The following is a 22,905-nucleotide window of genomic DNA, read 5'->3' on the forward strand; positions in this document are numbered from 1 at the left end:
AATAGACCGACCCATCCGATTGATAAATAATAGTGGGGCTTAAGAGTACTCTCCACTATATACCTACACTACAGCTTGGAGCCTCCGGGGTATCATTAGAGTGTGGGGACCAAATTCAGTCTTGGCACCGTTAAGGGTCCCTGTTGGCTTGCCAGGATTTCTAAGCCAGGTCAGCACGCACGACTTGCAGGATTGTCGGTGCGAGCTCTCTTAGTTGCTGCTGCATCCTCAGGGTAAGAACGCGTTATTTATTGCTGGATGCATGATGGATGTGTTACTGTGGGATAGCTGGATAGGTACAGATTTGGAGAAATCAATCGTTATTCTCGACGTATTGTTGTATTGTCCACATCATGATAGACGTGATGTCAAGTTTGAAAAGATCATATAGGGTCTTTTACCCGCTACAAAGTCAATCGGACATTTTAATCCATGACATTGATTAGTATTTGGTTAGTATATTGCTATACTTGGCTAAGCTTGTCTGCAGTGGGGCTTAGGAACCTTGGGAAAATTCAGGGATCAAGAAAGAAATAGTGGGGGCAAGACCTTGGAATTCTATTAATTCTAATTGGTTATGTACTATACCTAGTACTTGCTCTCGGCCATAAAACATCAAAAAAATGGCCGGCCGTCAATTGCAGTTGCCCACGAGTCAACGTTCCTGCCTGCGCTTGCGTGCAGCGTCGCGCATTTTTCGGCCGGGAAGTTCTATCTTTTTTTTCTTCTTCTCCAATTGCATGAAGAAAACAACCATACTTCATACCTCATCCCTGCAAAAGTACTTGTTATGCTTTGGCGAATATATTAGATTTTAACCTTTACAACTACCCCTCCTTATCCTCTCTTTAACCCATATATGATCACATAGATGATATCAACAAGTGAATATCATCAATGAAGGTGACACTCTTACCTTGGATCGGGTCGTTGGGAGCTCCCGAAGATCTCCTAGCGCACTCGTCTTACCTACGGATCAATAGGTCATAGCCATAGAGACCCTAGAAACAAGGTATTAGTCGACTATCGAAGCAACATGCCCTTCGACAGATCGTCCAGGTCTCCGTTGTTGCTCAAAGACTCAGATAGGTTGATAAGCAATACTCTGACATAAAATCATGACGACTAACATAGTAGTAGCCTAACCAAGAGATTATAAAAGCCTATTACTATGTATTTCATAGATGAAACCAGCTATCCGGCGTAATGGAGAATTCATCCTCTTTGAAGGATGGTTGTTTTAAAGACATCCTCTTTGATTTTATGCGTGCATACCTATATGAGACCCCGCTTAGCTATAGACTCATCCTATACGACAAACGGGAATGGAGCGGAAACGGGTTTATGAGGCTGACATAAGTAACTGCTTCTATCGCCGCCCCATGGACAGAAACTTTAACGAAGCCGAAACTTGCATCACTTCCTACTTGGAGAGCTACCTTCCGATAGTCTTGCCCATCGTGTTAACCCTCGTTTCGCTCATCTAGAGTAATTTCCGGACAAAATCTGCATCATGGCTTATCTGCACGAAAGGTTACGCAAAGCCGCATGACAGATAGTCGCGCTTCATATTAACCCCAGCAAAAAGAATAGGGTTGCATCCGCCAGAGCGAGCAAGTCCCGAGCGACTTTATTCCTCTCATAACCAAACACTAGCGCGCCAACTTGCTTGCATGTCGATCAGCTGTATCAACGGGCCTCTCTTAGCACGGGGGCGGCACCATGTATATCTCGGAATGTCACCATACATCTTCTTAACTTAGCTTGGCCACTCCCAGACCCGCCGGAAATCTATGTCCAATTCAGGGGTGGCGATTTCGGCCTCTCCTTCTTCACATATCATACATTCAAACAATCCATCCCTGCCAGCTCCGTCCTACCAGACAGCTAGAATCTCCCTTGATCTTACAAAATAGAATACAAAGCTACAATCATGTTGTTTAAAGGTCCCCTTGACACATGCTACCTGGAGCTCCGGATCCGGAAGCCAGCAACGTACCTCGTTGGGCATTCAATCGTTCAACTCCAATGATAGATCCACTCACCTTAGTTCGTTAACAATTACCCCCGCGCTAATGAAACTACATATACTATATATTTCTACTGACATTCTACTTTGGGCTCTTGTATACGGACGCGTATGGAGCTTGGAGTCTCGATGATTAAGCTCCTGACGTGTCCTAGAGCGAGGCGAGATGCGCCTTGTGGTAAGGTCTCACTGCATCATGTATCTCTCGTCTTGATGCCGAGACTTATCCACGAACCGACGTTACAGATGGTCTCGTGGCACAGCTATCTACCGTAATGAAGGCAGCCGAAAAGGATGAGAAGAAGGTAAAATAAGATGGAAAGAGAAAAGAAAGGATGCGGCCGAGACATCATCATACATACATGAACTCGGTCCTTTCGAGAAGAAGCGACTCCAGCTATGGCTTGAATAGGGGAGGTGACCCCTGTATATTCCGCTTAATGTGGGCGATACGTATTTTGCCGCCGTTCCCCCCCATTCAGCTGCGCAGAATGGTCATGGAATACTTCGAAATTCCCGACGTCTCAACATATTGCGGATGCGAACCTCGGTAGCGAATTGGATATGATGGGAAAATTAAAGCCCCAGTATGCTTGGCGATGCTAGCGGTCTACTATTTTGGTTCCGTTGCGCGACCTGCATTTTCAGGCGCCCCAGCCTTGCTGTTGAAGGCGGATGGACAACCGCGAAGGCCCCCAATTCAGCAGGAGGGCATTACCTAAGTCTCTTGCGTGACTCGAAAGACTTATACTATCCACCCTAAGTGATACGTCGTTAAGGTACCCTACCTACATTATATCGAACTTGGGTTGTATGCGATGCTTCCCCATGGGGATATATTACTCCGTATCGGAACTCCTCCAACTTCCACCAACCTAGAGACGGAAAGCTATTCGCCTTTGAGATATGTACTAAGCTGGCCAACGTCGGAAGCAGCATAACTTCCGGCTACTCTGATAAAGAATAAGCGGTTTATATCATGTTATTGCATGTAGAATCTCATGTGTCATACTCGTGTCGCAGACTAAAATACCACACGATATAGATGCAGTCCCATAACGACTATAGCACCTATTTATCTATAATAACAGTCATATAATGTATTCTTCGTCGAAAGATCGACCAAATCACGCAACGCCTTGCTTTCCCCGGACTACCAAGATTCTCCAGGTAGAGGAAGGAAAGGGGTCGGACGGTAAAGTATGCAACACATCTCCACAAAGGAAAAAAAAAAGATTTATGTTGTATCTTAATTTTCTACTACCTTATTTCCTCCTTGTACATTCGCGATTAACCTAATGCGACGTGGACCCTCAAGATCTGCACCAGGCTACGAGGCGATCTCTGTGGTACATTTTGTCTACCCTCCTTGAGCCCGTGCCTTTCCTGGCCGACTGTGCCTCGCTGGCGTAGAGAAGAATATCCGACTCTAGGAGGTAGCCGGGCGGGTTTTGATACAAGCCCTTGCCGTACCGAAAATGAAGGGCGCCCACGTACGATTAAATTTTCACTCATCTCGACTTTCTTCAAGTAATTTAAGCAGAACCCAGGGTGAATAGATATACATAGCACTGACTACTGTATGCAGGTAAGGAGGGAGTTACTCGACGGCTATGCTGTGACATGGTAGTTGTGCGACCGAGCACAACCGTTTACATCCACGACTGATAGAGAAGCTCTAAGAGCGGTGTTACTACTCCTCACCAACCGAACCATCCACCGTCCAGCAACAGAGATGATGCATCCGAACCAGGGCTAGAACTCTAGAGCATATCACCTCGAACTGAGCAAAGAAGGACAGGCGTAGAAAATTAGACCTCGAAGCATCTCGTGTTGCCCTCGGGCTTACCTGACCTAGATCTCGCAGTACTCGACAGGATCACGACGTAAATGACTGGACAAGCACTATTGAATTCTTACACAGCAGCATACGCTCGCACGCAGACCCATAATGACGACTATATTACGAACAGTGGTCTCTGTCTGCCCTTCAATATCCCAACTAAGCTCTAAACGAGGGCCGTAGTAGCAATCTTGACCTGCTCATCCCTCCCCTCTTTCCATCGGCCCATTACCAGCCAGACATTCGCCACGTGTATCACGATAGCCTCCTGCATCTACAGCGCGGACGGGCCTAGGCTCCAATAATGGGATTACACGGATCTCAACGCTCTTATACTGCGGTATACGTGTCGTCGATGCGTAGGTAGGTAGAACGCGTAATGGGTTCAATAACAGGTAAGTAACGAACTCCCTCTTGTAGCAGCCCCGAGCCCTATAACAACGACGGCATATGTACCGTTATGTACCGCTCAGAAACGCGTGCCAACGGTCCCAACGTAACTTAGTATACTTCTAAGTAAGACTTGAAGATCGAGATCATGGCTCGTAAAGATAAGGAAAGGAGACCGGGCAATTTAGACTCGCTTTCTCTACTAACACTATCTATTTACCTTATAATAGTTAGAATATAGGAGAGGCGCTGGCGGTCCGTTGGTACTACTACTTTTACTACTCTCCCTACATAATTATTCCCTTAGATGGAAAGTCTAGCTTAGGTACCTAACCTAGTCTAATACGTAACTAGATTCTCTAATACACAAGCGAATAGATAGGCCCGCCAAAGCAAGACTCAACCTCCATAGCACCAACTTTGACATAGGTTAATTTTAAATCTATTATGATTATTATTAGTATTATTCATCTCTATTCGTATGTGCAAGAAACAGTCTAGAGAAATCCCATCTAATAGTGCAAGTTCGTCCAAAAGTGCCGCTGAAGAAAACAGGATGTTCTAGATCCCCTTCCGGAGCGCTCTCCATAACCATAATTCGAACACATCTCCGTATGATCTACAGAACAAGACGAAACATCATAATCACCGCTGGTACCCAAGCCATCACTCTGGGAATCATTATCTTAACATTACGTACTCTGAAAGCAAGTAGAGTATCCTAGCCCCAACGCCTAGTGATCCAATGTACAACAACGACAACAACAAAGGTATCTAGAGCTCTAATTTATCGACCTCCGAACGCCGCATTATGCCGCCTACCTGACCCCGACTCCTCGAGCGAAATCTGCTCTAGTCACCTTCCCTTCCCCTCCCCCTACATTTGCTATTAGGATAGGATATAGGTAGCCTCGGCTCACTGATCGCTAATATATACCGGAATACCGTAGACGCACACCGCCGCCGCCGTCAGGTATCTAAAGCGACACGCATCCCGTGCCTTCGCGACAGCCTCGACAAGGCTCGCATTACCCCTATCTTCTCCAGTCGTCGCCTTCTTTTTCTCCGTGCCCCCTTTATTTCCTCTCGCGACCTTCTTTCCCTTCGCGCTCGAGCCCGCGTCTTCCGCAAACGTGCCCTTAGGCATGAGCCCCCACTCCTCGAACACCCGTCCGGCGAAGCGGTCGATATCGCGGTCCGTCACGTCCCAGAGAGTGCCCACGACGGCGGGACACCCGGCCAGCATATAGTTCCATACGGGGCCGTGGCACTCGAAGCGACCCACGTCCGCGAGCGATGCCGAGCTACAGCCCATGAGCAGTGCTACCGCTTGACACTTATCCATCTTACGAATCGTACGGCCGCGAATGTACTGGGCGCCGCTGCCGTGACCAAAGTACAGTAATAAATCCTTGTCAGCGAGGGCCGACTCGAATTCGGCTTCTGTCGGTTCCTGCATCTCAATGCTATTCCACGCCGGGGGAAGGGTGGATAATGCGTTGCCGAAGGTAGCTTGAGTGTTCTTGAGGTCGGAGCCAGGGTTCAAGATGTACGTGCCTGAGTTAATTGATGCGTAGTGACCCTGTCGTCGACTGAAACTGCCGGTTTGGTCGTCTTCGTCGACGGCATCTGGGTTACCAGGTTTGGCCTCCAAAATCAACCTTCGCAGGCAGTCGAGCGAAGGAACGCGAGATACGGCCAAGCCCTGCAGACAAGGCAGGGACTCCCAGGGGAATGCATGTAAGGACTTATCGAGGATCAAAATCGTATGTACAGCTTCGTCCGCGTCCTTAGCACTCTTAGCAGCAACGTAATACGCATGTAAAGCGTCGTAGGTCTCCACCACCATGTCGTCAAAGTTGACTTCATCGTAAGCATTCCTCTCGCCATGGAATTGGAGGATATCGACAACAAAGTATAGCAAGTCTGTTAAAGCGTCGTCTAAATCGCCCTCGCGAGCTGTTGGGTCTCCCAAGCCGATAAATAACTCATATATCCTAGGATCAAGGTTGACCTGGGTTGCAGGAGCTGCTTTCGTCTTTTTGCCGCGGACTTTGCGCCTCGAGGGGAGATTTTTGTCGAGAATACTCTGAAAGCTCGTCTGAAACTGAACAATTGGATCTTCTTGTCTCCGATGATGCGAAAATATGCCTTTAAACCCTCCGAGCCATGACTGTTCGATGCAGTCCATAAGATTTTTCAAGCGTTCGTCGAGTTGTTCCCGTTCAGCCCACCACGCGGACTTTGCACCTTTCTGGCTCATATCCCGCGCATCATGACAGGTGCGATTAGCCATCTGTATAATCTCGAGCAACTCTGTTCGTCCTTGGCGGAAGCTGAACACCTCAGAGTCTGCATCCCTGGAGCTCGCCCTCTCAAGCGGAAGCCGAATTCCGAATGGACTGTGGCCTGGTTGGAGCTTAGTGACGCATAGATCGTGCTCATTGTCGCTTAGTGATACTGATACGACGTTCCAAGATTTGGGGATAATATCGACATAATCTCTCTGGAAACAATCCATATCTAGGGAAAGCCCAAGGCTGGTACGTCTATCATAGGTATTATCGGTAAGTACAGGCCAATCCAACTTTGGTTCTTTTGCGGCTTCTAGGTGAAGTGTCTTGCGCTCGCGGCGCCAGGTCAGATTGCGCGCCAGTTCAACGGAGCAAGTGGCATGAGCAGGATGGCTCGCCGCCGGTGTGGATGAATTCGTATTCGACAAAAGGATGACCACATTTTGTAGGACAGTGGCAATACGATGAACCAAGTCGCCATCGCCATTAAGACTCGCAATAGAATGCGCCGCTAGCAAGTGTCCTTGTGCTTCGCGTAGTTTCTCGACAAAAGACCGCGTGTTCTGAGCATTCTTCGATGGCCCACGACCTTTGCGAGGAGCCACTGGTTTTGCTAAGGATAGCCGATCAGATGCGATCCTTTCCTTAAAAGATCCCGCTACTGAAGGGAATGAAAGAGTTGAATCCTGGATGACGGAAAATACAGCGTCGTGGCTTATCTGTTCTAGACTCTGCCCAATCAAGGCCACGCCCATTAAGAAGCTGGCTTGTGACACGTCTGTGGGCAACTTGGAAAGCTCATATGCTGTTCGGAGGGTGGTCACCGCTGCCGCCCAATCACTAGCATCAAGGAGACGGGTCGATTGAATCTGGAGGATCGAGGCGCGTAAGAAGGATAATTGGGTTTCTTCGGGTTTAACTTGTACCGGGACTTCGGGTAGGGGAATCTCCTTTTTCGGCGGCGGCTTCTTCGAGATACTCTTGGTTGGAGCTCTTGGTCTTTTCGCTACTGCAGTGCGGCGTCCTACAGCTTTAACAACTGGCTTTTCTTCGACCCTTAGCCCTGCCATGTCTGATTCTAATACATCCGCAACTGAACTATTCGCATCGTGGGCGCTATTCAAGATCTTGAGCATGGACTCTGCCCTGCCTATTACTTCCTCTTGCGCCTCTTCATCGTTAATTTCTCCATATACCGAACTCAGACGACACAGCACTTTCGCGTTCTGATAGGTGGGCTCTAAGCCTAGAGTTATAGGCTTGATTTCAGCTGCCAGCTCTACTGCCTTCTCCAGCTTACCAGCCATGAGCCACACCCGTGCTAACCATGCAAGAGATTGAGACATGTACACTGCTGACTCCATGCTCTTCGCTACTTTATGTGCTTGTTCGGCATAATATAGTGTTTCCTGATACATACCGACGTGTGAGTAGGTAGAAGACAATTGTAGAAGAAACCGAAACAGCTGGTAAGCTAGTGCCCAAAACTCTGGGCCAGCGCTCGCACGGGGTAGATCGGAACGCTCTATATAGGAATTATTGAGGCTCGTATCCTTATCTGAAGCATCTGATTGCGAGGACTCTTCTATGGAAATATCGTGGGCGGCGGATCTCATCTCATCTAGTCTGGACCAATCATGGAACAATTTCCTGACAGCGGTTTTGGCGAAGCGAAGTGCGTGATAACAGTCGCCACGCTCGAGCTCGAGATTTGAGTATAGGAAATACGCGTATGCTGTTGTGATTCTTCGATTGGAGCTCTTCCCTTTCCTTGGTTCTAGCTCGGATGACAAGCCCATCTCAGCATTTCGAGCATTACTCAAATGCTGTTCAGCCTTGTCAAGAGCTCCCAAGGAGAGGTGATACTCGGCAGCAGATAAGTGAAACCTCACAATAAGCTCTCTGGCGATGTCTGGTTGAGAAATTACTTCTTGGTTGTCTATCAAAAACTTCTCAGCTTTGGATGACCAGCCATGGCTCAAATGTTGTAGACAGAGTGTAATGCCCTGACTTATTGATGCTTCAAGATTACAATCTCCCGAAAGCTTAGAGAGGCTCATCGAGAGTTCGAGGATCTCTGTTTGTAGGGTTTCTAGACCCTTGATTCTGGCGAAATCGACAAGAGACTGCAGGTTTGTGAGTAGCTGAGATGGATTATCGATGTGGGCCAATAGCTGCTCAGTGGATTGACATTGGGAGACGATGTGCTTCCATCTAACTAAGGCTTCTTTAATTTGTGGTGAATCTATGTTCGAGTCGATCAACCCTAATATGCACGCTGCTGATGCTTGTAGATGCGGGATGTAGCGAACTAGGCCAGAATCATCCGCTAGGGCTTCTTCACTGATCGGTTTGAGAACCCCTTCCACCTCGGCCCGCAAGTCGGCAAGCCCATCTTGTGAGCCCATGTGGATAGTGAGAAGCTGCAGCAGGGTTCTCAACCTGCGGATTGGGTGCCTTTCAACAGAGTAAAACTCTAATAAAGTCTTTATCATAGGACTTGATAAATCCGATTCGTAGCGGAACTTCTGATCTTTACAAACGATGGCGTAGAGATCATGCTCAAGAGCAGTAGCTTTATCCGGCCCAACAAGCAACCAAGTCCAATCGTTGTGTTTCCGGTCAAGTTTAGCAAGGTTGCAGACTGTCCTTGAAAGTAATTCGACATCAGAATTCTGTTTCCACGCTATCCACCAGGGTTCTGTTGCGAGGCTGGCGGTAATGTTTGACACAACTTCTTGCCGAACAAGATGATCTCTAATGGAGCGGAGAGCATCAGTAGCATCGTCTAATCTACCTGAAGCTCTACATAGCTCAGCAAATCTCTCCCATTTGACTAATAGTTGAGCTCGGGTCTGCTCCGCTTCAGGCCGGTTCTTCACACTATCGATAGACTTTCGAAGCGCCTTAAGAGATGTAATTTCTGTCGTCTTCGTGATGGATTTTCGTAAAGCAAGGTGTTGTTGGTAGTATAAATGAGATATTTTGATATGATATGAGGGAGATGGATTGCTCTTAGTTTCTAATCGAGCTAAATCTTCAATATTTTCTAGAAGGGCCAAACTGTCCTGGAGAGTAGAATCCAAAACATCCCAGGCGAGTCGACCACTGTCTAACAGCAATTTTGAAAGCATCAGAGCTGAGTCGAGGGTGTGAGGTAAATAGGTTGATAATAACCCCCGACGTTGGTCGAACCGAATAAAGTCCTTTGCGGCGTTCGCCGAACTCGGTGGCTTGCCTAGCCATCTCAGAGAAAATCGAGGTAGTTGGAAAATGAAAGTATCCAGATGTTCACTAATATTCTGCGGAATCGTAGTAGAGTTATCTTTCTTTTCCATGATCACGTTGATCACAGATTTCCGCAGGAGACACACGCTGGCTAAAAGGTCGTCCATTTCCGCACTTGTACCACCAAGCGATCCTCGTAACCCGTCCAAGACTTCCATCAGTACACTCTCGTCAACCTGAGAGGACTGCTTGAGAGAGAGCGCCAACAGTCTAGCGGTGACAGCACAACACCTTGCCGCGGAATCCACGGCTGGGTTGGTTAAAGATTTGACCTTTGTTAACCACTTCTTCGCCTCGTTGGTATTACCAGATTCCTGGGACGCTGTGGCGAGTACTTGGTATATTGTAGCTGAGGGAGACCGAGATGATTCTGTCGGCCTGAGTCCTAACTTTTCGACACGTTTCCAGACCTGGGAGAAAGCGGTAATCGCCATTGGAAAGCGGCTGGAGGATGCTCTTCTAACAAAAGCAGATAGGCATTTGGAGAGAGGTGATATGATATCCTTATCAACATCCCCCCTATGTCCAGATACACTCCATGACTGCAGACGCGTAACCAAACCGAGAGCTTGTACCTCTAATGCCACCTCGGGACTTGGGGACAGCTTCGGCTCCACTGCAAAGTCATCATCCTTAGCCGCTACGCTTGGCGTTAAAGAAAGAAGAGTTTGAGATAGACTCTCCAGCTGTCTAGCGCATTTGGTCTGATCTGGGTTGGCACCCTTAAGAGACGATAGGAGTAGTTTTATCGGCGAAGAAGAACAAGTCTCGCGTAGTAGGGGTAAGATGCCCTCAAGATGTGAGGACTTTTTGAGGCCATGTATGATGCGAAGAGCCTGAAGTTGAGTTGTGATGACCAGACCAAGTAATGGGCCAGACGCAACAATCATAGTGAAATCCAGCAACTCGGCAAGTGTTTTCGATGTTATATTGGATTCCGGTTTCGAACGGGCCGCTGCGTTCTTAACTTCCTCATTGTCCACACGTCCTAAGCGTCGTTTTAATACCCTAAGCTCTCTTAATGCTATATCAAACTGATTCAGCCCGATGAGTTTGCTGATAAATGATGACATTCCCGCCTCCAGCTGCAGTTCAGGAAGTTGGACAGCCTTTGACGACTCTAGAGTTGCTAATGCTGCGAAAGCCACGCGTGCGCATTCTATTAAAGATAAACATCCCATTGAAGAGGTAGATTGTAAGGGTGATCGAGATGCCTTCGAAACGGCAGGCGATGTCGCAACTCTATTCAAAGACCGGGATGATAATGGCTTCAGGGGGGCTGAAATTGATCTCTGAAGGCCATTTCGGGTTTCGCTTTTGGCAGGATCGCTCTTGGTAGATTCACGCGCATCTGGACTTGAATTAGATGGAGATTTCGCTGCCTCTCCCAGAGCTTTGAGACTGGCGGTAACAATCTGAGTAGCCAGGACAGCCTTTTCTTTAGCTGATAAACATCCTCCATTGCCTTGTGTACGCGGCCCTCCTGATATAGTATTTGTTCTACTTGGCGCTCTTGTTAATTTGGTCGACCGCGCTTTTGAGACTGGTTTTGAGGCTTCGTTATTCGCGTCGTTATCTTGGAGAAGTTCTTTGACGGTAGCTGAGATTGTAGCAGTACATGTCGAAACCGATGTGACAGCATTTCGCACAGAGTCGGCGCGGGCTTGTATGGATTCCATGAGGGGTGAATTGCTATATTTGCCAACTTCTACTCATATCGTCATTAGGAGAAAAGAATGAAGGACTTAAGAAAGCGATTAGCCAAAGCACGCGGAGGAGATGTGAAATGTGTAGAATATTTTTAATGTCGTAAGCTCGAGTTCATGGACTTTGATAAGATGTGCAATTCACAGCAAATACAAGGAAGGTAGGAGTTTATTGCGTGAATCTATGTTGAATCCATATTAGAGTGGATGCTGTTTAGCTAAACTTAGACTAAAAGATAAACCTAAATATGTTGGCCGGGCAACCGAAACGATAAGTACCGATATCTGTTTCAAGGGGTCTGTGCGTTTTTAGATATGGGGCTGCAGATACATCGCAATGTATCTTAGATAATATGGTACCTTACTATGTACTTCAATGATTTTACTTCAACACATATCAGAACCTTTTTTCTTTCTTTTTTCTTCGCGCATCACGATACGTCTCTCCAACATGGATAAATTAATATGGCGGAAAGCTATGAAGGCCACGGCATCCTTCCCACCAGCAGCCACGAAGATAATATTCCTCAATCAACCCCGCCTCGTCCGACATGCCAGCACGGTCCCGTCGATTACGCAGCCATCATTTTGGAAGAATATGATACCGAAACCATTCCGACGCTCAAAACAATCTGTGAACTGGGGTGTGTCTAAGAAACCTAAGTCAAAAGAATGGAATCCAGCAACATTCTACATTGTCATCTTCCTCTTCATTGGATCCATGGCTATCCAGATGATCGCCTTAAAGAAGGACTTCGACACGTTCATGAGGCGGTCCGAGGTTCGCATTGAGTTGCTACGTGAGGTCGTAGAGAAACTACAACGAGGCGAAGAAATCGATGTCCAGAAAGCCTTAGGCACTGGCGATGCGGAGAAAGAGAAAGAGTGGGAGGAAGTACTCAGAGAGATCGAACGCGAAGATATCCTCAAGAATACGAAGAAACCCGAAAAGCCAAACCAACCCGTGGTAGATTCCGTAAAGGCCGAGTCCAGTGGTCCAACCGCTGCGGAATTTAAGGAGCATCCTAAGACGAAGACTGGGAGCTACTCGAGTTTCTTCTAACCTATAAGTTATATTGTAGGTTGCATATATACAACACGACTATTGTGCTATTACGACATCATGTCTTTGAATACCGAGGCGTTATGTTGTTTAGGGCTATGATCATGGCCCTCTGCAGCAACATTTATACTGGAGGACTGTCTTAATTGCTCTACAAGAGCAGGTAACAGCTCGTCAGTGGACAACTCTATTCTTGCTCCTTGATTTCCCTTTTGAGACGGATTGAGGTTAGCAAAGAATGTTTCTTCCCCTCTGACGCCTCCAAGGTTAATGATCGCAATGGGAATGCCTCGATCCTTAGCCCTCTTAGCCAATCGCCACGCAGAATAAGTCGCCAGGGATGTGCCTAAGACCAACAAGCTTCCAGCATTTTCAATGGCTTGCTCTGCTGCAGCCCTGACGGGCACGCGGATATTCTCTCCGAACATGGTGACTGCTGGTTTCAAAATTCCAGCCGTGCTAGTTGGCATCCATGCACCGTCCGTATCAACCTCAACCTTCGCACAACCCCCATCCGCAATGGCAGGCGGAGATGTAAGGCATCTCGGACAAGCTGGGTAGCGGAATGTCGTGTATGGCGCATCTGGGAGATCAACATCACCGTCAGGATTGGTCCTCAACCCCCTAGCTCGTCTTTCATCCGGATTCTCTGTATCCAAAGCACCAGAAGCTAGGACTTCTTGTAGGAACGCTGCCCAGGCAGGGTTTAACCTAGCTAGCTCATGCTGAAATGTGTCTCGCGGCAGTTCTTCATGGCATGACGTACATACGCATGATCTTAAATAGCCATGTAGCTCGATTGTGGAGAGTTGAGGATGAGCTTTTGGATGAAACGAATCCACATTTTGCGTAATCACACTCTGAACTAGTCCCAAGTCGCCTAAGTGTTTCACCGCATAGTGACCAGCATTGGGTTTTCCCTTCAGTAGAGTGGTCCAGCCGAAAAAACTCCTGGCCCAATACCGTTTCCTAGCTTCGTGGTTCTGGAGAAACTCGCTGTAATAGATGGGCCGATATGTCTTGTTTACTCGATATGTACCATTGGGTCCTCGGTAATCTGCGAGTCCGCTAGCTACAGATATACCAGCCCCTGTAAGGACCACCGTAGATGGAGAGCCTCTTGCCGATGCTGCTCCAAAGAATTCCTGCAGGGCCGCAATAGCTCCTGAAATAGTATTCGCGGTCTGGGGGATGACGGTGGGAGATGCTAGGACATCCGTATACGGAATTCGCATATATGGTTTGCGCATTTGGATGGATTAACAATAAGATATAATTAATTTGAAGAACTTAATTAAAGAACTTGATGGGTAATAAAATCTAATTTATAATTGGTCATATAAAGAAGTATAACAAGGGCATGTAACTCTTCATTCTATCAAAATCTTTAATAATAATATTGGTGAAGTGAAGTCATTATTTATTAGGTATCTTACCTAAGTCGAGCCATGAGAAGTCAAGAAAGATGAGGTAAGCCGCTACAAATGTAAGGTTTGGCTGGCTTATGAGGTAACGGCGGGTCGACCCGTAAGTAAGCTGCATTCGCCATCTTTTTATTAGACGCTGTGCTACGCTATTAGAGAACTTCTTTTGTGTACCTTAGGTACATATAGTTATATCGAGTGCGATTGCAAGTATGATACCGCTATAACGGTGACTTTCAGTTTGAAGACCCCTGAAGACGTGGGGTCGGCTACATAGGGGCTTTTTTCCAGTTCCCTGATCGAACGCTACCGCAGCAGCTGACGCAGCTCTACATACATACGTAGTCTAGGGTCCTTTTTTTTTCTTTTCAATTCAGCTAAAAAGATCAAATCAGATGGATTCTCATTGGCTTCCAATTGGCACCGTTCTCCCACGCCGACCCATCCGATGTCGTCGCAGTTCAAGGAACACGCACGCACGCATCGCAAGCATTTCTACATAGTACAACGGTGATTCATGTTTTAGATATACATAATCTTTTTACTTGCCAGTCCTAGGCATTAACGCGCGTCACTTGTCAGATTGTTGGATCTAAGTCTTGTACCTGCTCCATTACACACTATTACATGGTCGGCGTACTTTCCCTCTTAAGATGTTTCCCCAAGGTTGGCCGTGCCTAGGCGGCCTGAGCCTGCGCCAGGCTGTCGCAGCCGGGCCTGAGCTTGCAACATTGACTACCGGATTAAGCCCAAGTTTTATCCGTCAGCAACAGCCTTTTAATCACATTAATTGGACACATAAACCACACCGGGTACAACCACGTCGAGTCTTTCAAACTTCTTGTTATCCTTCTTCACAAGTACAATCTTTTTCTATCACTCATTCTTCACCATTTATTCATCGCCAATTCACCCGTCTTTTTCCCATCATGGCCACGCTCTCTCAGACGCGTAGCCATAGCGGCCACAAGCATAGTCACGGACACCATCACCATGATAATGTTTACCTTACTTCCCAGAATAAAAATGATGCTGGCGTTCGTATTACCCGAATTGGCCTATACTCAAATCTTGGTATGGCAATTGCAAAAGGAGCTGGTGGTTACTTATTTAATTCCAAAGCAATGGTTGCCGATGCAATTCATAGCTTAACAGATCTCGCATCTGATATTCTGACTTTGGCTACTATATCTTGGAGTTTGAAACCCCCCACGGATAAATATCCTACTGGGTTTGGAAAGATCGAAAGTTTAGGATCGTTGGGTGTGTCGAGCATGCTTCTTTTCGGAGGTCTTTATATGGGTTACGGCAGTCTCTTAACGCTCTATGGTCACTTTTTCCTTGATCCGGCCTCTGCAGCAGAGTTGATGGCACACGCGCATACACACAGTCACAGTCATGGTCATGAACATGGTGCCGATGTAATACCCAGTCTGCATGCTGCATGGTTAGCTGCGGGCACGGTTGCCATTAAGGAGTGGTTGTATCATGCAAGTAAGTCTTCCAACCAATTCGCCGAAACTCTGTGGTAAATATAGGTACTAACCAATCGTCCTTCATAGCTATGAAAGTTGCTCGCGAACGAAAGTCATCGGTCCTCGCCTCGAATGCCGTCCACCACCGAGTCGATAGTCTCACTGGTATTGTTACGTTGGCAGTGATCTTAGGTGCAAACTTGGTAGAAAATGCAGCATGGTTAGATCCTGTCGGGGGTCTCCTGATATCCTTGATGGTGGTGAAGGCTGGAGTTGAGAACACTATGGCGGCTTTTCTCGAATTGGCCGATAAGAGTGTTGATGACGAAGTCAAAGCTTCGGTCCGAAAACAGGTCCAGAGAGCTTTCTCAGATATTCCTGAGGGGCATGAGATAGAGCTCCGCGGTGTCACAGGTATCAAGTCTGGTCAGAACTACCTGGTGGATTTAGAGGTAGCCGTGCCGGGAAGCTGGACGGTAGAAGCTGTTAGCGAAATGGAGAACCAAATCAGAACTCGGGTCGGCAGCAAGGTACGAGGCGTCCGCAGGGTACGCGTCCGTTTCCTGCCTAAGGATAGCGTTACCCCCAAGTTTGACGAATTCATCCCTGGCGACGTGAGCCCTCGATCAAGCCCAGAGCCCGAGGACGACCACAATCACAATCACAGCCACAATGGGAACGGAGACGATAAGTCAAAGTAAACCTATATGAGGAGAATAATCACTTTTGGCGTTAGGGCGTTGGTTACATTCTAGGCACCTCGGATGGTCGGCATTTGATGATACCAAAACTACCCGGGAATAAAAGGTGAGGCTCTCTTGACAGAGCCTGGGTGTACTATATCTTCGACCCGCATCACCGGACGAACGGTATTCGGAAAGATTTAGCACTCGATGTTGCTAACAATAGCATTTTGATGAACATAGCAGAGGTAGAAAGGGGATGTCTGCGAAGCTTCGAAGAGATAAGTCCTTAAGCTGGCTGCACTTTTATCTTACTACGCATAGCAGATATCATGGCATTAGCAATAGCAACATAGAAAGACTTGTAGCATATGCGAGTTCGGAGACGTTTGCACATATCATAACCTCGGCGCCAAGGCCGTGGCTCTAAAGGTACAAATCCCTATGTACAGTAACAAGTTACTTAGGTACCTAGCGTACATGCAATGCATGCAATACGGGAGCATGAGTGACCCGACCTATGCCCCGCTCCCCACCTGACTTCACCTAACCTGTGCAGGGGCAGTTTGTGTGAGAGACCTGACATGACCTAACCTGTGTAAAAGTTCAGTAGACCTATGGAATAAAATTCAGTAAACCTATGGACCAATTTAGCCATTTATAATCTAATTGATCAGTACTCACTGAGTACTCAACTAAGCACTTAGCAATATTTTACTACTTTAGTAAAATATATGGTCCAACTTAGCCATTTATAATCTAATTGATCAATACTCATTAAGTACTCACTGAGTACTCACTTTACCGATATTATTTTGGTTCTTTACAGCGGCTATTATATATGGTAAGGGTCCACGGGTACTACTTACTGAGTACTCATTGAGTACTCTGTGAGCGCTAACCGTGTGATTCCTAGAATAGTGGTGACATCGTTGTTAAGTCGATTATTTAGGATTACAGGATTAGGATCTAGCTATGTTTATATATGCAGTAACTGCCTAAATCATTGAATAGATTTAGTTGCCTGAATCATGCCTCAGTTACTATTGCCTAGGATCTACAACCGAATAGTAATTTTATTGCCCAAGTCATTACCTATACAGATGAATATACCTTATAAAAATTTGCTAAATAGTAAGGGTCCATAGGTTAGGTAAACTTTATTCCATAGGTCTACTGAACTTTTACACAGGTTAGGTCATGTCAGGTCTCTCACACAAGCTGCCCCTGCACAGGTAGGGTGGGGAGTGGGGCATAGGTCGGGTCACTCAGTTCCCCATGCAATACACCCCCTCGGGTCTTCTAGAGCAGCTTTATCAGTTTCCAAGATTGGAGCTAATGACGTTTTAGCCTAAATTGATAAGGGGCGGCATTGCCCCGCGATACCGAGATCTGGGTCACTGGTGTCATAATATTAGACGTACGATCCGTAAATCTTGCATCAACAGCTCTTAGAGTTCGATATTTCCAGGATTCCTTTCCTTGTTTTAGAGTGTCATTCCCATGCTTAAATCTTAGACTTTATGAATCCCTACCGTTTCTAATTCTGATATACGCTTGCGTTGATTTACTAGCAGAGCAATATGAGCGCGGGGCCGTTATACCTCGGGTTTGATCTCTCAACCCAGCAATTAAAGGGTGAGTCCATGCAATTGTTAACTATGCGCTAGAATTTCTATACAGAGAGGAACCCTCTTTTTATTTATTTTATTTATTTTTTTCACTGACCACCAACAGCAATTGTAATTGCTTCGGATCTCAAAGTTATCTCCGAAGCCAAAGTCGACTTCGACGCCGATTTTGCTGCCAAGTATAAGATCAAGAAAGGCGTTCAAACAAATGAGGATGAGGGCGAAGTATATGCACCCGTGGCCATGTGGGTTGAGGCCGTAGACCTCGTTCTAACCCGGCTGAAGGAGAAGGGTTGCCCTGTCGAGCATATTAAAGGCATTAGCGGTTCTGGTCAGCAGCATTCAAGCGTCTACTGGAGCGAACATGCTGAGTCTGCCTTAAAGACACTCGATAGTGGGAAATCCTTACTCGACCAGCTGTCCAATGCCTTCGCCTACGAGTTCGCGCCGAACTGGCAAGACCATAGCACCCAGACTGAATGTGATCACTTCGATGTTCACCTGGGCTCCAAGCAGAAGCTGGCCGATGCCACAGGGAGCGCTGCTCATCATGTAAGTGGTCTCGTGACCTTACTGAAAATCAACACAACTAATACAGAGTAGCGTTTTACGGGTACACAAATTCTAAGAATGCGAAGGCGACGTCCTGAGGTCTACAGCAAAACTGCTCGCATCTCGCTCGCCTCTTCATTCTTAGCCTCCTTATTTTTAGGAGCCATTGCGCCGATAGACATAAGCGACGTTACCGGTATGAATCTATGGGATATCGCCGGCGAGAAGTGGAATGAGTCACTCCTAGAGTTGACAGCAACTAAGGAGGGTGTACCCGAGCTGCGGAAGAAGCTTGGTGATGTACCACTGGACGGCGGTGGCAGCCTAGGTGGCGTTTCCTCGTACTTTGTAAAACGGTACGGATTCAGCCCCGACTGCCAAATCGCGCCTTTTACGGGTGACAATCCCGCGACGATCTTATCGTTACCTTTGCGACCACATGATGCGATCGTCTCGCTAGGCACGTCTAGTACGTTCCTTATGAATACCCCTAGCTATAAGCCTGACCCCTCGTATCACTTCATGAATCACCCCACCACAAAGGGACACTTCATGTTCATGCTGTGCTACAAGAACGGTGGCCTAGCTCGCGAGAAGGTCCGCGATAATCTTCCTAAACCGTCGGGCTCAGACCCCTGGGAGAATTTCAACAAGCAGGTGTTAGAGACACCACCGTTAGACGTCAAGAAGGAAGGCGACAAGGCCAAGCTGGGCCTATACTTCCCGCTACCGGAAATCGTGCCGAATATCAAGGCGGGTACCTGGCGGTACACTTGCAACAGCGCAGATGGCTCGGACCTAAAGGAGACGTCAGACTGGGGCGCCGAGGCAGACGCCCGCATAATCGTCGAGTCCCAGGCTCTATCGATGCGCCTGCGCTCGCAGAATCTAGTATCGAAACCAACAGACCGCCCACAACTCCCAGCCCAACCGCGCCGCATCTACCTAGTCGGCGGCGGATCGCTAAACCCGGCAATCGCGCGCGTATTCGGCGACGTACTAGGCGGCGCAGACGGGGTATACCGACTCGACGTCGGCGGCAACGCGTGCGCGCTCGGCGGCGCGTATAAAGCGCTATGGGCGCTCGAGCGGCGCGACGAGAACGAGAGCTTCGACGATCTGATTGGGAAGCGCTGGCGGGAGGAGGATGCTATCCAGAAAGTGGACGACGGGTTCCGCGACGCGGCGTTCGCGAGCTATGGGAAGGTGCTGGGTGCGTTTGAGGATATGGAGAAGAGGATCTTGGAGGTTGCGCATAATTAGACTAGCTTAGAATTCTGATGTTGTGAGGATATATACCTGAGCAAGGGATGACGAAGAGTACCTATGTTCTTGTGTAAGTAAGGAGGTAGTGGGGGGTTCTATTATATGTAGCGCTAGACGTCTGGTCTATGGGTTAGATATAGCTATGATGTAGTAGCTTAAGATCAAGACTGAACACAACAAATGATATCTTCACTTTAGGTTGTTAGACGCTGGTGTTTGGAGCGAGTTAATGTGGTTCATATAAGATCGAACCTAGATCCAAGTAGTAGCTCCTTGTACAAGACAAGCAAATATATCTCTACATAATGAAGTATTACTTATATCATTCAACTTTTAGGTGATGAATGATAACAAGTTTCATAGGCCTTTAACTTAAGTTGTAAATGTCTAACTACCTACCTAGGTATTTCATATCTTTGTATAAGTCTTGCTAAGCTACTATATTTGACATAGGTCGGTTTTTATACTGCAGCTTAGTAAGATCATTTATTAACAATCGACCATAACTCCTACATTTAACCGCTATGTAAGTAAGATAACACATCTCTACATTTGTCGCGCCGGCTAGGAGTCGTGATGGCAAATTAACCCTTTTCATAATCCGAGACATGTGAGAGCGAGGTAAATGTGGCTTAGTCTTACATGAGCCCACAATCTTCGACGACGTCATCAGCTGGTATCTAACCACGAAACAGATGAGTTCGCAGACCTAGCACGCAACTACTATGTAAAAACATGCGACTAATACTACATATCATTCATTAATTGCTTAGGGGACGCGCACGTGGCTTTGGTCGCATTGGTCGCATTGGACTGTTTATTGCTTTCGATCTCATTAGGAATATCGTGAAGCAGCTTTCTAATCCCCTATCCCCTCACCGGAGGCAATGTACGTATAGATACTAATAGGTACGCTCGTGGGTTTTCGCTTTTTCCAGACACGATGATTCTAGGTTCCGTTTCGTACTTGGATTGCATTGTTTTCTGCGTATTTCTGGCACCGCAGCTGATCATACACGTCGGGTTGCTCGAAACCGTGTTAGTGGGTTTACAATGCTTGCCCTTTTTATGTGAGTCCGTAATTGAAGGATATATGGAAAATACTAATGCAGCGGCAGTATTTCAATTGCCTTTCGAGTTGATCCGCGAACGCTACTTTGTCAGATATGAGCAGCGATCTCCATTCGTACAGAAGGCATCCCTATTTGAAGACCTCGTCATCCGGTGTGTTCGCTATGCGTTTGCAAACATACCTCCTAAGGTTGGGAGGGTATTCTTTTCCAAGCCGGTGGCCCTGCCATTCCTGAAGTTTAGAATGTTGCGGCATGGCTATTTAAGATCTCCCATATATTGGCATGAGCATAATGATGTAAGAGAGTTCTCGACTTTAACGAAGGTGAACGCGTCTGAAGGACCTACTAATCATTCCGCAGAAGCGTTTCAAAGGAATATGGATCATCAAGGATCCAACAGCAAAACCCGATGTTTGCATATTTTACGCGCATGGTAGGAGATAAATATGCAAATCCGGCACGAGATCCGAGAGTGACTAACAGCGATCCAGGGGGTGGCTTCTCGATGGGCTCGGCATACTTTTACCTCGAGTTTCTGCTCACATGGCTAAGCCTATTAAATGATAGCGGATATAAGAACCCAGCTGTCTTTGCTCTGGACTATTCGCTGGTCCCCGATGCCAACTTTCCAACGCAGCTAGAGGAAGCCATTGCCGGCTACGAGCATGTGCTTTCAACGGTGCAAGATGCTAATAGGATTTGCGTCAGCGGAGACTCAGCTGGTGCTACCATTGTGCTCAGCTTGCTGCTCCATCTTGCTAATATCGGCCGCCACCTTGAAAAGATGAATAGAACTACCGGGACATGGCGCCTGGCAAAACCTGGGATGGCAGTGCTTATTTCACCTTGGGTAACGCTGGTCTCTAGCAAGCATCAAAATACCACAAGTGACTACCTTAACGCCGAAAATTTGCATCGATATGCACACCAGTACGCAGGAGAGAAAGTGTCGGTAAACGATCCGCTTTTATCACCGGGCAATTGTAGAGACGTTTCGTGGTGGAAGCATGCAACACCCTCGAGAGGCATATTTGTGGCTTATGGTGCCGAAGAGGTCTTTGCGCCCGAAATTTCAGCTCTTATCAAGTTCTTGGAGGAAAATAACATAAAAGTTCACAGTAAAGAAGAAAAAGGAGGAATTCATGCTTGGCCGGTAGCTTGTCTATTTCTTAGTAGCTCACCAAGCAATAGGAAAAAAGGACTAAAGTCTTTAGTAGAGGAAATTCGAGATAATATTCATTAGATCTAAACCAAATCTATTATCTAATATAATATAATAGTAACGCAGCCGCTTGGCATAAGACTCATGTGAGTTCTGTATCGTGCTGATGTCATGTCAGATTAGATCAAGTAATGCCATCATAAACTTAAACAACAGAAAAGAAACCATAGGGTATAAAACACTCGGCTTCTAAACTAATGTTATTACTTTAGTCTCTGGACAAAGCTCTTTGCATAATTATCATCATTCATGACACGCCAAGGCGTTTCTCTCGCCAGAAGCAAGTAGGTATCCTTGGAGTAACAACTGCACCTATGTAGGTAGGCTGTATACTAAGTGGACACCGAAGGGGGAAGGGTAATGAGATACGATGTATTATAGAAAGTCCGAAGCAATGTCACATGAATTTCGGGATAATTCATTCGAAAAAATCTTATAATAGGAAAAGAAGAAGAAAAACCCAATATAAGGCTGAGCAAGAGTCATTTACCTTGAGAAAATCGCCCCCGACCTCTGTAGCCTAATGATCTGCGGGAGCCTTGATGAGACCGGCTTATGCGCGACAAAAGTCCTCGATCCTCTTAGTGTCGATGGCGACACACACGTGCTAAATTCATTTGTGACAAGATCAACATGGATATTTGGTCTTGATAATTCATCTGTGTTGAGGTAGTTGACATGTAATTCGCATAAATCTACACGAATGTGTAGATTTGTAGATGTGTAGATGGAAGAGTTGAGTGGCCATCCTTCAATAATGATAGACAATTCGTGGAGGGTGTGGTGTTCGGTGAGTACAAGGAAGAATGTTACATTAAAATCGGTGTTGGATTTCTAGGTTGTATTATTTTCCTGTACCTTTTTTTTTTATGCTGTGGCGGTGCTAATTGCGATTACTGGGACCCCCTGATTTGATTTCGCCGTTCTGGTGGTCTTTGCGGATATAAAACCAGTGCTCCTTCGCCG

The 22,905-nt window shown here is 46.8% G+C and overlaps 4 protein-coding genes across 4 annotated transcripts; 2 read left to right on the forward strand and 2 right to left on the reverse strand.

Moving 5' to 3' along the window:
- Nucleotides 1-4,737: 4,737 nt before the first annotated feature.
- On the reverse strand, nucleotides 4,738-11,764 carry F4817DRAFT_340645 (peptidase family C50-domain-containing protein). Its single transcript, XM_049303662.1, has one exon. It carries the CDS (start codon nucleotides 11,521-11,523, stop codon nucleotides 5,179-5,181), a length of 6,345 nt encoding a protein of 2,114 aa, XP_049158110.1. The 5' UTR covers nucleotides 11,524-11,764; the 3' UTR covers nucleotides 4,738-5,178.
- Nucleotides 11,765-11,917: 153 nt separating this feature from the next.
- On the reverse strand, nucleotides 11,918-14,175 carry F4817DRAFT_340648 (DHS-like NAD/FAD-binding domain-containing protein). Its single transcript, XM_049303663.1, has one exon. The coding sequence runs from the start codon at nucleotides 13,861-13,863 to the stop codon at nucleotides 12,664-12,666; it is 1,200 nt and encodes a 399-aa protein (XP_049158111.1). The 5' UTR covers nucleotides 13,864-14,175; the 3' UTR covers nucleotides 11,918-12,663.
- Nucleotides 12,002-12,613, forward strand: F4817DRAFT_316872 (uncharacterized protein; the record flags this gene model as incomplete). The annotated part of the gene is made up of 1 exon (XM_049300736.1): nucleotides 12,002-12,613. One exon carries the CDS (start codon nucleotides 12,002-12,004, stop codon nucleotides 12,611-12,613), a length of 612 nt encoding a protein of 203 aa, XP_049158112.1.
- A 515-nt stretch (nucleotides 14,176-14,690) lies between the features above and the next one.
- On the forward strand, nucleotides 14,691-21,960 carry F4817DRAFT_359416 (cation efflux family-domain-containing protein; the record flags this gene model as incomplete). The annotated part of the gene is made up of 9 exons (XM_049306158.1): nucleotides 14,691-14,849; nucleotides 15,057-15,531; nucleotides 15,600-16,126; nucleotides 17,435-17,453; nucleotides 17,933-18,378; nucleotides 18,430-19,591; nucleotides 20,733-21,013; nucleotides 21,078-21,150; nucleotides 21,209-21,960. 9 exons carry the CDS (start codon nucleotides 14,691-14,693, stop codon nucleotides 21,958-21,960), a joined length of 3,894 nt encoding a protein of 1,297 aa, XP_049158113.1.
- Between the last annotated feature and the right edge of the window lie 945 nt (nucleotides 21,961-22,905).

This window comes from Daldinia loculata (assembly GCF_022478755.1).
Source record: "Daldinia loculata strain CBS 113971 unplaced genomic scaffold F4817scaffold_31, whole genome shotgun sequence".
Lineage (NCBI taxonomy): Eukaryota > Fungi > Ascomycota > Sordariomycetes > Xylariales > Hypoxylaceae > Daldinia > Daldinia loculata.